A 16,385-nucleotide genomic window follows, 5' to 3' on the forward strand; every position below is an offset into this window, starting at 1 on the left:
CAAAAATAAAGGTCCCATAGTCATAGTCAAACTTAGTTCCTACAGCATATATAAATCTACCCAGGTTGGTTGCAACATTGGTTGCATGCTTGGTTGGTACCCAATTGGTTGACCCTATCCTATTGAGGATGGCATATTTGACATTCAATTTACTAGTGGGTATCAGCTTCTTTGTAGGCCAGACCTTAACCTTACCACCAGTTATCTCAGTACTCACAACATCATTAGCAACCTCTAATTCAGCCTTAGGTTCTACAGACCTACCTAAGTATTCATTGATGACAACAGGAGAGAAATTGATACATTTACCTCTGACAAAAACTTTGTGGTAGTCCTTGCTCAGTGGATTATCACATTCTTCAGGGATGTTCACCAGAAATTCTTTCACAAGCAGCTCATAGCAGGGACTGAAGTCACAGACTGTCTTCATCAGACCAGCTTCCTTGATGTAGTCAAAGATGTCTTGACATTTGAGAGCATCTTTGGTCAGTTCCCTTTCAACAGCCAATCTCCTTTGGTAAATGTAGTCCCATCTCAGTGCAAAGGCAGCACGATGGAAGGAAATGTTGTCACAGGGGGCTTCTTCAACACCTTGTGGAGCCTTCTTCACAGTAGTCTTCTTAGGATTTGGAGATGAGATGTTAGCAACATCTTCAGCAGCATCATAATCTGAGTCACTGGATGACTCCTTCTTTCTCTTCAGTGTCTCCTTCTTCTTGACAGGAGGGGAGAGAACTTTGCTCCAACCCTTGACTGGTCCAACACCTTTTGTTTTTACTCTTGGTGCAGGAGTCTTGCTTGCAGTGGCCACAGCCTTCCCTGTACAGCTTCTCAATCTCTTTGTTATACCACCAGTTGATTTTTCAGCAGTTTTGGTGGTGACATAATCATCAACATCAACAACATCTTTCTCTTTTTCTTTCTCAGGTTCTGCAGGCTTGTCAGCTTCAACCTCTTGCTCATCTGTAGGAATGGACTGGTTACTTTCTTCAGATTGAGTGTCCCCTTCATTATCAGAAGTACCCTCATCAGCAGTTCCAGTTTCTTCATCTGTGGACTCAGATGTTGTGTCAGTTGTCTCAACATCTTTTTCAGCAGCAGTTTCCTTCACAGGTTCTTCCTCAGCAGTTGCAGTATTAACTTCTTCATTCTCATTCAAAGATGTTTCAACATCCTTCATAACAACTTCTTCAGTAACAGCAGGGGTTGATTTTTCAGCCACCATCTCAGCAATTGTTGGTGATTTCTCAGCAATATTAGGCTCAACCTCTGTAGGAGTGTCTTCCATCTCAGTATCAACAGGCACATTATTCAGATCTCTCTTCTCAGCATCAGATCCCAAATTATCTTGATTAGGGTTTCCAGCAATTGAAATAAGTGTTTCAACAACTTCGGAGACAGATTTAGGGTTCTGCGATTCTACTTTGGTTGCTTTCTCGGATGTGTTAACATTCGATTCAAAAACCAAATCGGACATAGACAGAGCAAACTTAGATTTATAATCCCTTCTCTTCCTTTTAGAAGTTCCTTTACTAGATTTCACAGTTGAAGGAGAGATATCATCACTTACTTTTGGAGTTTCTTTCTTTTCAGCAGTTTTTCCTTTCCCTTTCTTCTCAGCGACATTTGTTTGGGCTTTAGATTTGGAAGCACGAACAGTTGTAACAGGTACAGCATCCTTGATGATTAGTGCCTTTGATCGAGTAGAACGGCCGGACTTTGTAGTTTGGGAAGATTCAGACATGTTTGGATGATGATTTTTGAGGTTTAGGAAGTTGAATGGATGAAAGTTGAGGTTGGAAGTGGAAGAATAGGGTTCACGGTAGAAAATTAGGATTTTAATGAAAGTGCATTGATTGCGTGTACAGACATATTTAAGGGAAGTTTGTAATGATTTCCCTAAATTAGCGTGCATTGAATGATGGGAGAGAAAACGGTTTCCTTTTGCACGCCTCAACTGCTGTAACTGCTATGCATCTTCATGCAGGCAAATTCCCAATTTGCCCCTTAAAAATTCAAACTGATTAGCATCAAGCGCCTTTGTAAAAATGTCAGCTAGCTGTTCACTCGTACCAATGTGTTTGAGTTCCACACAATTTTCTTCAACAAGGTCTCTGATGAAATGGTGCCTGATGTCTATGTGTTTGGTTCTTGAGTGTTGAACTGGATTTTTTGATATATTGATTGCACTCAAGTTGTCGCAATATAATGTCATGACATCTTGGTCGACATTATATTCTTTCAGCATCTGTTTCATCCACATTAGCTGGGAACAACTGCTACCTGCAGCAATATATTCAGCCTCTGCAGTAGATAGAGACACACAATTCTGCTTCTTGCTGAACCATGAGATTAAATTATCACCCAAAAAGAAGCATCCTCCTGAAGTGCTCTTCCTATCATCAGCACTTCCAGCCCAATCTGCATCACAATACCCTATCAAAGTTGAGTTCTTGGTCTGGGAATACAGAATCCCATAATTACTCGTGCCCTTAATATATTTCAGAATCCTTTTGACTTGTACAAGATGGCTCATCTTTGGCTTGGCTTGATATCTTGCACAAACACCCACAGCAAAGGTGATGTCTGGTCTGCTAGCTGTAAGATACAATAGACTGCCAATCATGCTCCTGTATAGGCTTTGATCAACATCAATGCCATTTTCATCTTTGGTTAGCTTTAGATGAGTAGCAGCTGGTGTTCTCTTGTGTGCTGCAGTGTCCATTCCAAACTTTTTGATCATGTTCTTCGCATATTTGCTTTGAGAGACAAATATGGTGTCTTCCATTTGTTTTACTTGCAGACCAAGGAAATATGTCAGCTCACCTACCAAACTCATTTCAAACTCTGATTGCATTTGTTGTACAAAATGTTGCACCATCTTTTCAGACATTCCACCAAATACTATGTCATCAACATAAATCTGGGCAATCATCAGCTTCTCTTCTTGTTCTTTAACAAACAAGGTTTTGTCATGGCCTCCTTTTCTGTATCCTTGACTAACAAGAAAATTTGTCAGCCTTTCATACCAGGCCCTTGGAGCCTGTTTCAGTCCATAAAGAGCCTTCTTTAGCTTGTACACATGATCAGGATTAGCAGGATCTACAAAACCTTTTGGCTGCTCCACATAAACTTCTTCATGTAAGTACCCATTAAGGAAGGCACTCTTGACATCCATTTGGTACAGCTTAAATTTGAAGATGCATGCTATACCAAGAAGTAGCCTAATAGATTCCAGTCTTGCAACTGGCGCAAATGTTTCATCAAAGTCAAGTCCTTCTACCTGAGTGTACCCTTGAGCCACTAACCTTGCCTTGTTTCTTGTTACAACACCATTTTCATCTGACTTGTTCTTGAACACCCATTTTGTGCCTATGACATTAACACCATTGGGTCTAGGAACAAGATCCCACACATTACTTCTTCTAAACTGAGTTAATTCATCTTGCATGGCTTCTATCCAGAACTCATCAGTGAGAGCCTCTTTTACATTTTTAGGCTCAACCTTTGAGACAAAACATGAATTAGTAACCACTTCATTTGTCCTTCTTGTAGCAATTCCCTGGTTAGGATTTCCTATGATGAGATCCTTGGGATGGTTCTTCTGTATTCTTATTGAAGGAACTTTACTCACAGGGCGAGGTGTAGGAATGGTTGATTCATCATCTGAATCTGATTCTTTCTCTGCTACAGCTTCTTCAGATGTTGGCAAAGTTGTTGCAACATCATCTTCAGTATCAGATGTTTTAGCAGATGTCAAATCATCTATCACAACATTGATAGATTCTACTATTACCTTAGTTCTCTGGTTGTAAACTCTGTAGGCCCTGCTGTTTGTTGAGTATCCAAGAAACAATCCTTCTTCACTTTTAGGATCCATTTTTCTTCTGTGCTCTCTATCAGATAGGATATAGCACTTACTTCCAAATACATGAAAGTGTTTGACAGTTGGTTTTCTGCCTTTCCACAGTTCATATAGTGTAGTAGAAGTTCCAGTTCTGAGTGTGACACGATTGTGAATATAACAAGCAGTATGCATAGCCTCAGCCCAGAATTGATATGGAAGATGTTTTGCATGCAACATCACTCTGGCTGACTCTTGTATTGTCCTGTTCTTCCTCTCAACAACACCATTTTGTTGAGGTGTGATTGGAGCTGAAAATTCATGCTTGATTCCTTCAGAGATGCAGAATTCAAGAAAGCTTGCATTCTCAAACTCTTTACCATGATCACTTCGTATCCTAACAATAGCAGAGTTCTTTTCTCTTTGGAGTTGAAGACAAAGTTCTTTGAATGCATCAAAACTTTCAGATTTGTCTTTTAGAAATTCAATCCATGTGAACCTTGAAAAGTCATCTACCATGACAAATGCATACCTTTTTCCTCCAAGGCTCTCTACTTGCATTGGCCCCATCAAGTCTATGTGTAGTAATTCTAGAACCCTTGTTGTGGTCAGATGTTGCAACTTTGGATGCGACATCTTTGTTTGCTTCCCTATTTGACATTCTCCACATATACTTCCTTCTTCTATTTTGAGTTTTGGAAGTCCTCTGATAGCCTCTTTAGCTATTGCCTTCTTCATGCCTTTAAGGTGCAGGTGGCCAAGTTTTTGGTGCCACAACTTTACCTCATCTTCTTTGCTAATATGACATGTTGCTACATCTTCTTCTTTAGGAATCCAGAGATAGCAGTTGTCTCTTGACCTTACTCCTTTCATTAACAACTCTCCTTGCTCATTTGTAACTAGACATTCAGCTTTCGTGAAGTTAACTTTCATGCCTTGATCACAAAGTTGGCTTATGCTGATTAGATTTGCTTTAAGCCCTTTTACAAGCAGTACATTATCCAGCTTTGGTAAGCCATGGTTTGCAAGTTTGCCAACTCCCTTGATCTCCCCTTTAGCTCCATCTCCAAAGGTTACAAAACTGGTAGCATATGACTTCAAGTCTTCAAGATAATGTTCAACACCTGTCATGTGTCTAGAGCAGCCACTATCAAAGTACCAGGTTTCTCTTGAAGAAGCTCTCAAGGATGTATGGGCTATTAGACCTGTGATCTTCTTCTTTTCTCTCCATTCTTGTCTTGTCGTAACATTAGGAAAGACAGGAGTATAGAATTCTTGATGAACTCTCCTTGGATATCCGTGCAGCCTATAGCAGAAAGGCCTAATGTGTCCTTTCCTGCCACAATGATGACATGTCCAGTTATAGAACCTGGGCATAGAATGTCCCATCAGATGTTGCGACAATCCTCCTGACACAAACGTGCTGCTGATTGGAGTATGTATAGTAGCATTGTTGAACTTCATCTGCTGCTTTACTCTTTCATGTTCGAAACCAATGGGCTTAGGTTTCCCATAGTTTTGTCTCTGTAACATTTCCTCAAAGGCATCAGTACCTTTGGTCATCATTTTAGCCACTTTAGTGACTTGATCTAAATCAGCATTTAATTTGGTTACTTCTTCATTCTGTTCAGCAACTTTACACAGGAGGTTAGTCTTCTCCATTTCCAGCTGTTGAATTTGACTATTCTGATCTTCAACCTTAGCATTGAGATTATCAATGTTTATGAGTAAGTCATTTTTCTCAGCTTGTAGTTTACCATTGATCTTCTTTTGTTTCTCTAATGCTTTGCAAACTTCTATACTTCTAGTATGAAGATCTTTATAAGTAGCAGCTAGTTCCTCATATGTTACCTCCTCATCACATGATTCTGAGTCAGATTCACAAACTCCTGTTAAGGCATTAACAAATTTGGCAGATTCTTCCTCCTCTGAATCTGTATCAGACCATGAAACCACAAGACCTTTCTTTTGCCTTTTTAGAAAGGTTGGACATTCAGGTCTGATATGTCCAAAACCTTCACATTCGTGGCATTTTACTCCTCTTTCATCTTCATTTGTCTTTTTCTGAAGGCTGGACTGTTTGTTGTTGTTGTTGAATCGACCATTTGGCTTGTGCCTTTGATCCACTTTCTTCATCAACTTGTTGAACTGTCTCCCAAGCATAGCCATAGACTCAGCTAAGCTTTCTTCACCTTCAGATTCAATTTGTAAATCATCAGCAGCACTTTTTGAAGCAAAGGCTAGATTCTTATCTTTCTTTTCATTTCTCCTGTTTAGGCCAATTTCATAGGTCTGAAGTGATCCTATGAGTTCATCTAGATTTAGACTTGAAAGATCATGAGCCTCCTCAATGGCTGTCACCTTCATATCAAATCTTTTAGGCAAAGATCTGAGTATTTTTCCAACTAGCTCCTCATCTGAGATAGGTTTTCCAAGTGCATCAAACGAATTTGCAAAGTCAAGCACATTCATTTGAAAGTCATGAATGGTTTCTTCCTCCTTCATTCTGAGATTCTCAAAATTGGTTTTGAGCATCTGAAGTTTAGATAGCTTAACTTTTGATGTTCCTTCATGAGCTTTTCTCAGAACTTCCCAGGCATGCTTAGCAGTAATACATCTCTTAACAAGCCTGAACATGTTTGCATCCACACCATTAAAAATAGCATACAAGGCTTTGGAGTTGCCAAGTGCCAGATCATCCTCATCTTTAGTCCATTCATCATTTGGCTTCTTGACATCAGTTTTATTGCCATCTTTGTCAAGAACCATTGGTGGTTCCCATCCACGTAACACAGCCTTCCATGTCCTGCTGTCAATTGATTTTATGAAAGCCTCCATTTTAGATTTCCAATAATCATAGTTCTCAGGACCTGTCAGTAGAGGGGGTTTAGACACTGACCCTCCTTCTTTATCCATTGTACCAGAAAGTACTTTCCCTGGAGCTCACCCAAAAATAACAGAACAGGGTGCCTGCTCTGATGCCAATTGAAATTCTGGTATCACTAGAATGATGTTGCCTAAGATGTCCCAACAACTACTTTATGATTAATGTTGTTTCTTTTGTTGGCACATCTTATATAACATATAAAAACTGACAGAAAATAAATAAATGACACAAGTAATTGTTAACCCAGTTCAGCCAACTGCCTACTCTGGGGGATACCAATCCAGGAAGGAAATCCACTAATAGCTCTAGTTGCTAAGACCTCCAGCAAACCCTAGGATTTACGCCTTACACTAAGACCTCCAGCAAACCCCTGGTTTACGTCTTATAACCTCGACACTACTCATGCAACTTCTGCCTAGGAACTCCTAGACATGAGATCCCATCTCACTTCCACTCACACAACACAACCTGTGTTGATTATACAATGTTGGGAATGATGTGGCGACAACTTGCCAAGACAACACTTCACTTTTGCTTAAAAGCTTCAAGTGAATGACACACGGTAAACTCCGTACTTCAAAGCTTAGGAGTCACCTTAAAATAATAAACTTACTTCTTAACTCGTGTTATAGAATCCACAAGCAAGAATTACAATCAAACAATAAAAGACTCAACAAAGACTCAATATGTGAACTAATATTTTTCAATGAGATACTTAGTCTTGAGCTTGGTCTTCGTATATATAATGATTAGGCACGCTCCTCTTTCTTCACAAATGCTCAGACGCTCCTAGAGAATCATAAAGGATGATCTGATTCTATTTTGATCTTCATCAAGAATGTATAGAAACTTTCCAAAAGTGTTTAAGGACTTTATAGGATAATTGTGATCATACCGTTGTACCATTAAGTCTTATCTTATCCTTAAAATACCTGATCAGATCAAATCTCCATTGAGCGTGCTCTTAAAGTGGATTTCCATATATAGCAGATGCTCTCATAAATGCGCGAGATTTCCTTGAATAAATATGATGTTGTAACATGTTTTTCAACATCTTGTTAGTATATTTGTTTTAGCAAAATTAAGCCAATTCAAATATCCAACACATACTATAAGTTTATTGCTAAGAGATATTTGATTATTATGTTACTTTTAAATTTTATTGTTCAATGACATACTGTAAGTTACATCACAGCTTCCTAATATAATGGTTATATTGCTAATAGTTGTCTGCAACCATTAAGTACATCAAATGGTTTCGTAGGCCAACTGTCTGGAACCATTCATTGGGCAGAATGGTTTCGTAGGCCAAAGAAGATTAAATAAATTAAGACAGAAGACACACCCAAGGAGGAAGAATACAGTCTGATACACTAGTACATATATAATCGAGCTAATTCGTGAATCAAACTAATTGAACTATATATAATTTAAGTTTAGCTCAAATTTGACTTATTTGATTCATAAATCAAATTCAATGAATCAATGAGTCTATTCAACACACTTGTTTAAACTAATCTTAAAAAAACTTGACGTTCCACTAATTAACTTTTACCCATTAATCTTAGCTTGTTTCATATTGCTCAATGACATACTCTAAATTACATCACAGCTTCCAAATAATTGTCTGCAACCATTAAGTACATCAAATGGTTTTGTAGGATAACTGTATGGAACCATTCATTGGGCAGAATGGTTTACAAACTACACTGTCATTTGTGTATATTATATGGTACGAATAACGCAGAGATTGATTAGTTGAATGCTGGAATCATTACGTTTTAAATAAGAAGTGTATCTACTTCGTCGACAACGCTCCGGATACCATAAAGTTTAAATAAGAAGTTAATCATAGCATCAACATAAACAACTACATTTTACCATACAAAGTAAAATCCATTAAAACTAAAATGTTATGTAAACAAATATTAAAATGTTTAAAACATCCTAAACCCTGTTGCCAAATGGTTTCTTTGTCCAACAGCTTGAAACCATTTAATACCACTAATGGTTTCTAACCATTTTACAGAGAAGCATCAAACCATTTTACAAATTGTAGTGCTTAACCATCAAGTTGCTTCTTTGTCAAAAAAAAAAACCATCAAGTTGCATCCTTCAGGACTTGTTCTTTTCTGGAATTGCTAGAGTTGGTTAATATAGCTGAACATAGATCAATGCGGAGATCCATAATTTTTGCAATCTTTCCATTGTCCCCATGTTTCCTAAGTTTGGACCAACCTTTGAAAGATTGCATTTCACCACCCCATTCATCAAGAAACTTCATGCAAAACACTCCACAATTGTCTGAATCAACTTGAGTAGGCACCTTTGGTGTATCCCAATTGAATGTGGTGAATTGGAAAGGCATTTTGATTTTCCATAACTTATATAATTCTGTCACAAATGCTTCCACCTCATTCAGCCAAACATCAAACATCTGTTTGTATAAGCTAGGTTCACCATTTGGTAACTGCAATTTCTCTCCTCCCCCCGTCAAGCTGTTTAGGAATTCAAATTTGTGGCTTTTAAAATTGACGACAAAGCAGACATAATGGCTTCCTGGATTGCCAGCTATTGCTGGTGTCATGATCTGTTCCATCATGTCAAACATATTATTAAAATTAAAATAAAACGATGTCTAAAATCATATTACTAAACTAAATTTATCATACTTAAATCATCATATCAAACATATTACAAATTAATGAAACCATTTTACAAGAGTAATGGTTTCAGTGTACAAATCCAGAAACAATGATAGATTATGTAGATTACTGATTTTCAACAATGTGAAAGTCAGATTCTTTCTTCATACACCAACTCACATGTTAGAGACTCAACAATGTATACATAAAAAAGTCAAATTGTTATTAGCCTATGATGGATTTTTACACTGAAACCATTATTCTTGATAAATGGTTTCATTAATTTGCACACTGAAACCATTACTCTTGATAAATGGTTTCAGTTATATATATACACTTGTATTGAAATAGCATTAGTTGAAACCTACTAAAGGATGGTCTCCCAACATGCAGATTACTGATTATGCATTTATACTTAATGTATTAACAAATTAACCAAACAGTACAAAATTGATTTACTTACGTATTCTAGCTTTGTAGGGTCAATGGCCTTCCAATCCATGTACTTAAAATTTTTCAGTCTGTCAACGAATCTCCAGTGCGCAATTGATTTAGTTACAGGAGGCATTCTTTCCATGTCAAACTGGTTATATAAAATGAGTAAAATCAATAAGATTATGTAAAAGTATTGAAATTGTTAATATTAAAGGGATATAATACATACATAATTAACCAATGGTGTCACTAGTCTTGTCATGTTGTCCTGCTGATTCCAATTTAAACAATTAACCCAACTGTTTATGACAAAGCATGATACCCATTCATCTTTTTGAAGGGTCCAGAAGTCAGCCCTTTGTAGAGAATACAAATGAGCCTTGTTGTCTGAGCAGTACATAATGTGATCCCTATACAATAATTAAGTATAAGTATTTAGGATAAGCAAACAAACTACTAGAACAATCTTAAGCAAAGATCTTGAAACCATTTACCAATTACCAATGGTTTCAGTGTATAACATCTTGAAACCATTTAATATTAGTAATGGTTTCACCCATTTAAGAATACTAATAATTGAGAAATATCATGTTCAACTTTTTACTACTGTAGGGAAACTTCTTGGAAACCATTCATTGCGAAAAATGGTTTTGAATTCACAAACAGCCAAGATAATAATTTTGTTCAAAACAACAGCTTAAAAACCAAATAAAACAACCATTTTCACTTACTCATCAAGCTCCGGGTTCCAAGCATATGTTGATAATTTTTTCTGCAACTCCGTTGCAGCAGACTTGTGGACAGCGTCATCATATGGGCTTGCAAGGTATTTCGATTTCTTCACCGCCCGTCGACGCTCAGGATATGTATTATCAGAATAAAGCATATTATGCTTTTTTCTTTTCTTTGGAGTGACATTGTCCAAGTCAATTATTTCATCTGGCTGTATTGACTTTAATGGAATTGCACTGTGAAATAATATTACATAATAGTGTTAATTTTTGCAAAATTCAAATAATATTACAATTATCACACTGTTTGATTCTTACTTTATGACTACATTCGAGTCAGATTTTGTAGGGTTCTCCTGATGCATCGCATGTGGTACCAACACTAGCTCAGAATCTGTTTCCTGTGGCACTGAATCTTTTTTCACTAAATCATCGTTATTCAACCTGAAACCATTAAAAATGATTTTAGTTTTCAAACATCGCATATCAAAACCATTGATAAACGCTTTTAAAGTTATGGTTTAAGATGTTAGATTAATATATTGCCTTTAAATATCTTCAAAGTTATTATAAGAATCACAAATAAAAACCATTAAAAGACATCATATATATTCATTTTTACTCTGCATATGAAGCTTCAGCCCCATCAAACAATTCTGGAAACTTGGAGATAGTTTCCTGTGTAACTGAATCTGTTCCTTGTGACACTGAATGATTTTTATCGAACCTGAAACCATTAAACATCATTTTGTTTGTCAGAAATCACATATCAAAACTATTGGCAAACACTTTTAAAGTTATTGTTTAAGATGTTAAACTAATATGTTTCCTTTAAATAGAGACATCATACATATTCATTGCTTACCCTGCGTTTGAAGCTTCAGCCCCATCAAAAAACTCCGGAAACTTGATGATAGTTTCCTGTGTTAATGTGAGTCCAACATTGTTTGTTTCCGGTGTCATTGTCAGCTTCACTGAATCATCAATGATTTTGGTTGCTGCCTTAACTGAATCATCAATCATCTTGGTAATGATCTCATCTTCATCATTGTCATCCTCATCAATTATCACGGCATTGATCTCATCCTTTTCATCATTGTCATCTTCATCAATGCTTTTGGCATTGATCTCATCTTCTGCATCATTGTCATTATTCAACCTGAAACCATTGATGTGATTTGTTTTAGCACTTGACATAAAAAAGTTAAACTAATGCTTCAACATTGATTTTTGACAAAGCGATATTGACTAAATGCAGTACCCTTCATCATTGTGCTTGTCTGCATCATTGTCTTTATTGGAACTGTTATTCTTTTCAGTTTCAGCCTGGGCTTCCATTGGATTGTCCTTGTCAGTTTTTGTTTCTTCTGGGACTGCATCTTTTTTCCCAGAAGTTCCGACAGTTGCCTCAGCTATTCGTCGTTCCAATGTTGTTGCGGATCTAGTATAGATATTTATACAAGACCTACAGTGATTAAGATACATTTCTGCCTGCAAGGACAATCACTTATGGTTTCAGTTATAATTTTTATGTTAAATTTAATATGAATATTTTGTTGGCAACCATAAGAGGGCTATTTTGGTTTCAGACACAACACAAGTGAAACCATTAAGACACACTTTATGTTGCAGTTATAATATTTTATGTTAAATTTAATATGAATATTTTGTTGGAAACCATAAGAGGGCTATTGTGGTTTCAGACACAACACAAGTGAAACCATTAAGACACACTTCTGGTCTCAGTTATAATAAGTTTATGTTAAATTAGGATTCGAAAAGAAAAGACGGTACATGAGTATCGATAATTCACGATTTCCACCATTAAATAGGATTTGGTATACAAATATCGATAAAAACTTAAACTAAATAATCCAAACATAAGAGCAATAACATTTACCTTAGACAGTGGGCATGTGTCTGCATCAAAACACAGTACAAGCGGACCTTCTGCGGGTCTGTACAGACTTGTTACCCCGGCTGTCAATCCATTTTCAAGCCCCATGATATCATGGATCTTGGCAAGTTCCTGGTTTGCCGCCTTGACATCCCAATCACGAAGGGATGGCCGCTTGTATTTGCCCGTCAAAAATGGGCTTCGTTTCCCCATTTTATCCATGTAGTTAATCTGCAACAATTAGTTAATATTGCCTCAAATTGGGAAACATGACACATTCAATTCAAAAGGAATATACATATAGGAATGAAGGCAAGTATGTGTTGATTGTATAAATATTGCTCAAATGAAAGACATGCTCAAAAGTAAATGAATAAATATGCATGTGACAAGTATGTGTTGATTGTATTAAGAATAAAAGACATAAATGAGATATGAAATATGAATATTTATTGGAAACCATAAGAGGACTATTTTGGTTACAGATATAAAACTAGAGAAACCATTAAACCACACTCATGGTTTCAGTTATAAGATTGTGTTGGATAAAATATGAATAAGTATGTGTTTGTAAAATTGACTTTTAATTCAAATCATTGAGTGGACATCATTACCATTAGGAAGTGGAAATCTGCTAATGGATTTAAAACTCCTGGAGATTGCAGGCCTTTTTTCATATAGTCTAGAACATGTGAGCACCAGTTATATGAAGATACACCGGCTGGATCTTCTAAAATATCTGCATACTGCAGTGACACATTGCCTTTATTAGTCGGGCACAAAATGTTATGAATGATGAAACAAATTATACCCTTCACCCATGTTTTAGGTTTTTCTGTAGTCTTCAGTATCCTTTCTAATTCAGCAACCTTCACAACTGGAGAATAATCTCCAGTCAATCCCAATTCCTTCCTTAGCCTTCTAATTGCTCCATCAGAGCAAAGATTAGTGTCTATCTTCTTTCCAGCCATTGGAAGTTCATAGACTCTATGCACATCATCCTCTTTCAACTCTAGGACCTCCGTATCGCTCAATCTTATCCACATATGTTCCTTTTCAAATCTTCTGACAACCCAATCGATAAAAAAGGTGTGGATCCTTGTCCAGTTACAGATATGTAGCATCCCTCCAAAGCCACAGTTGTTTAGTTGGTCAATTATTTCGTCTCTCCTTTTTTTGACATGTACTGAATGCATAAGGTCATAGACCTTAGGTACACTCATCTTATGTCTCAGTCTTGCATCTGCATCAGAATCTTTCTTTACCATATCTTGTTTCACATTTTCAACAGCACAAGAAACTTTCTTACCATTCCTTTCATTTTCATCATCCGAACTTGTCTCATCGGAATCTTGTGCCTCTATTTGTGGTTTCTTATTACGACCACGAGAAGCAATGCTTTCATCACCCTTTTTATGTTCCTTCTTTTTTTTATTCTTCTTTTCATTACCTTTTGCAGCTCCTGTTTTTCGCTTAATTTTTTGACCACCACTGGATGATGAATCGGTGTCATTCCTTTTATCCTCATCTGACGGTGTCAGCCCGATACTGAAGGATGGCAATTCCTGTACGTTCTTTGATTTTTTCACCTGGATCAAAGGAAACTAGTAAGTATGGTTTCACATGGCAGATAATAAGTTAAATTCTCTACTTTTTTCATATCACTACATAAACTAGTAAAAATTCTCTCATGGAAACCACAAGAGGGCTACTTTGGTTTCAGATACACTAAAAGTGTACAATTATACTTTTTCAAAGCAACCAATTATCACAAAGAGACACTGATCAATTCTTCTTCAAAACAACCAAACTAAACAAAACCATCTCTACTTTTTTCATATCACTACATAAACTAGTAAAAATTCTCTCATGGAAACCACAAGAGGGCTACTTTGGTTTCAGATACACTAAAAGTGTACAATTATACTTTTTCAAAGCAACCAATTATCACAAAGAGACACTGATCAATTCTTCTTCAAAACAACCAAACTAAACAAAACCATCTCTACTTTTTTCATATCACTACATAAACTAGTAAGAATTCTTTCATGGAAACCACAAGAGGGCTACTTTGGTTTCAGATACACTAAAAGTGTACAATTATACTTTTTCAAAGCAACCAATTATCACAAAGAGACACTGATCAATTCTTTTTCAAAACAACCAAACTAAACAAAACCATCTCTATTTTTTCATATCACTACATAAACTAGTAAGAATTCTTTCATGTAAACCATAAGAGGGCTACTTTGGTTTCAGATACACTAAAAGTGTACAATTATACTTTTTCAAAGCAACCAATTATCACAAAGAGACACTGATCAATTCTTTTTCAAAACAACCAAACTAAACAAAACCATCTATATTTTTTCATATCACTACATAAACTAGTAAGAATTCTTTCATGTAAACCATAAGAGGGCTACTTTGGTTTCAGATACACTAAAAGTGTACAATTATACCTTATCAAAGCAACCAATTATCACAAAGAGACACTGATCAATTCTTTTTCAAAACAACCAAACTAAACAAAACCATCTCTACTTTTCTCATATCACTACATAAACTAGTAAGAATTCTTTCATGGAAACCACAAGAGGGCTACTTTGGTTTCAGATACACTAAAAGTGTACAATTATACTTTTTCAAAGCAACCAATTATCACAAAGAGACACTGATCAATTCTTTTTCAAAACAACCAAACTAAACAAAATCATCTCTACTTTTAGTTTCATCAATTCTTTTTCAAAACAACCAAACTAAACAAAACCATAACCATTTCAGATTATGATTTTCCCCAAATTGGAATCTAGGTTACACCAATGCAATTTCTTTCCAAACAAAACAAAAGCATTTTCCAACTAACAGTTACACTTGCAAAAGCATTAGGGAAGTTCAAACCTGTGTCGTTTTCTTCATTTTGCTTTTTGGAAGTGAATCGTTGATGATGATCCTTTACTTGCGTGTAAGAAATCAACAGTATTTGGGTTTGAAGATTGATTTCGGTGACAGTGATGATGAAGGAGTGAACTCTGATGGAAATGATTGTAGATTTCAGTGACGGTGATGATGAATGTAGCTTCCGGTGATGATGTTGATTCCGGCGATGGTGATGATGAACGATTGTTGTTGGTTTTGGACAGAAAAATGTTAGTTGCGAGATAACCGTTACTTTTGGAGTTAACGTCGTTAGTGGGAAGCCGTTGTAGGAAGGAATGGGTTGGGCTAGGCGTGTTGGGCTCGGCTAGTGGGCTGGACTTATGCAGCGTGCATAAGTATTTGTTTATGTATAATAACCGGACCCAATGTAGGTGTTGTAACATATCGTACACGGTACCTACATCTACGCAATGTAGGTGTTGTAACAAGCTTATAGAATCTTCGCTTAATTAATAAAATGGTCCCTTAAAGATATTTTTGGTTTTATATTGGTCCCTTAAAGAAAAAAAGGTCCGAATAGATCCCTTAAAGACATATCCGTTAATCAGTTTGGTCCTATTTAGACATCTTTTTAGGGATCAAACTGATTAACGAAGATGTCTTTAAGGGACCTATTCGGACTTTTTTTTCTTTAAGGGACCTATTTGGACCTTTTTTTCTTTAAGGGACCAATATGAAACCAAAAATGTCTTTAAGGGACCATTTTATTAATTAAACCTAGAATCTTTGATATGCTGTTTGTGAAGTCCGATACGTACTCAATATCGATACTTGTTTGATATTTTTCGATACACGTATTAGAGAAGTATCGTATCATAGTAGTATCGGAAATTAATATTATTTTTTAAAATAAAATATTACCAATACTTGTCGGATATTTCTCTGATATACATATCGAACAATTAATGTTTTTTTATGATGGAAACGTAGGAGAGAAGACTGATACAATTTGTATTTTCTCAAGTATTGAATTTTTTTTTTATAAGCTCTTAAGTATTGAATGTTA

The 16,385-nt window shown here is 36.2% G+C and overlaps 1 protein-coding gene across 1 annotated transcript; it reads right to left on the reverse strand.

Annotated features, from left to right (window-relative positions):
• Positions 1–8,544: 8,544 nt before the first annotated feature.
• On the reverse strand, positions 8,545–15,740 carry LOC123883797. The gene is made up of 11 exons (XM_045932732.1): positions 15,341–15,740; positions 13,054–14,028; positions 12,443–12,670; positions 11,804–12,033; positions 11,408–11,701; positions 11,165–11,269; positions 10,861–10,986; positions 10,543–10,779; positions 10,041–10,221; positions 9,840–9,959; positions 8,545–9,321 (listed from the first exon to the last, which is right to left on the reverse strand). The coding sequence occupies exons 1-11, from the start codon at positions 15,356–15,358 to the stop codon at positions 8,833–8,835; spliced, it is 3,003 nt and encodes a 1,000-aa protein (XP_045788688.1). The 5' UTR covers positions 15,359–15,740; the 3' UTR covers positions 8,545–8,832.
• Positions 15,741–16,385: the final 645 nt, after the last annotated feature.

Source organism: Trifolium pratense, linkage group LG5 (genome assembly GCF_020283565.1).
Source record: "Trifolium pratense cultivar HEN17-A07 linkage group LG5, ARS_RC_1.1, whole genome shotgun sequence".
In the NCBI taxonomy this organism is placed as follows: domain Eukaryota; kingdom Viridiplantae; phylum Streptophyta; class Magnoliopsida; order Fabales; family Fabaceae; genus Trifolium; species Trifolium pratense.

Excerpts from the sequence above, each read along its gene's own strand:
- LOC123883797 (XM_045932732.1), bottom strand. Across the intron at positions 12,034-12,442 it reads ACACATGCCCACTGTCTAAG|GCAGAAATGTATCTTAATCA; the intron begins GTAAATGTTATT and ends TTGTCCTTGCAG. Across the intron at positions 10,222-10,542 it reads TGGAACCCGGAGCTTGATGA|GGATCACATTATGTACTGCT; the intron begins GTAAGTGAAAAT and ends ATTATTGTATAG.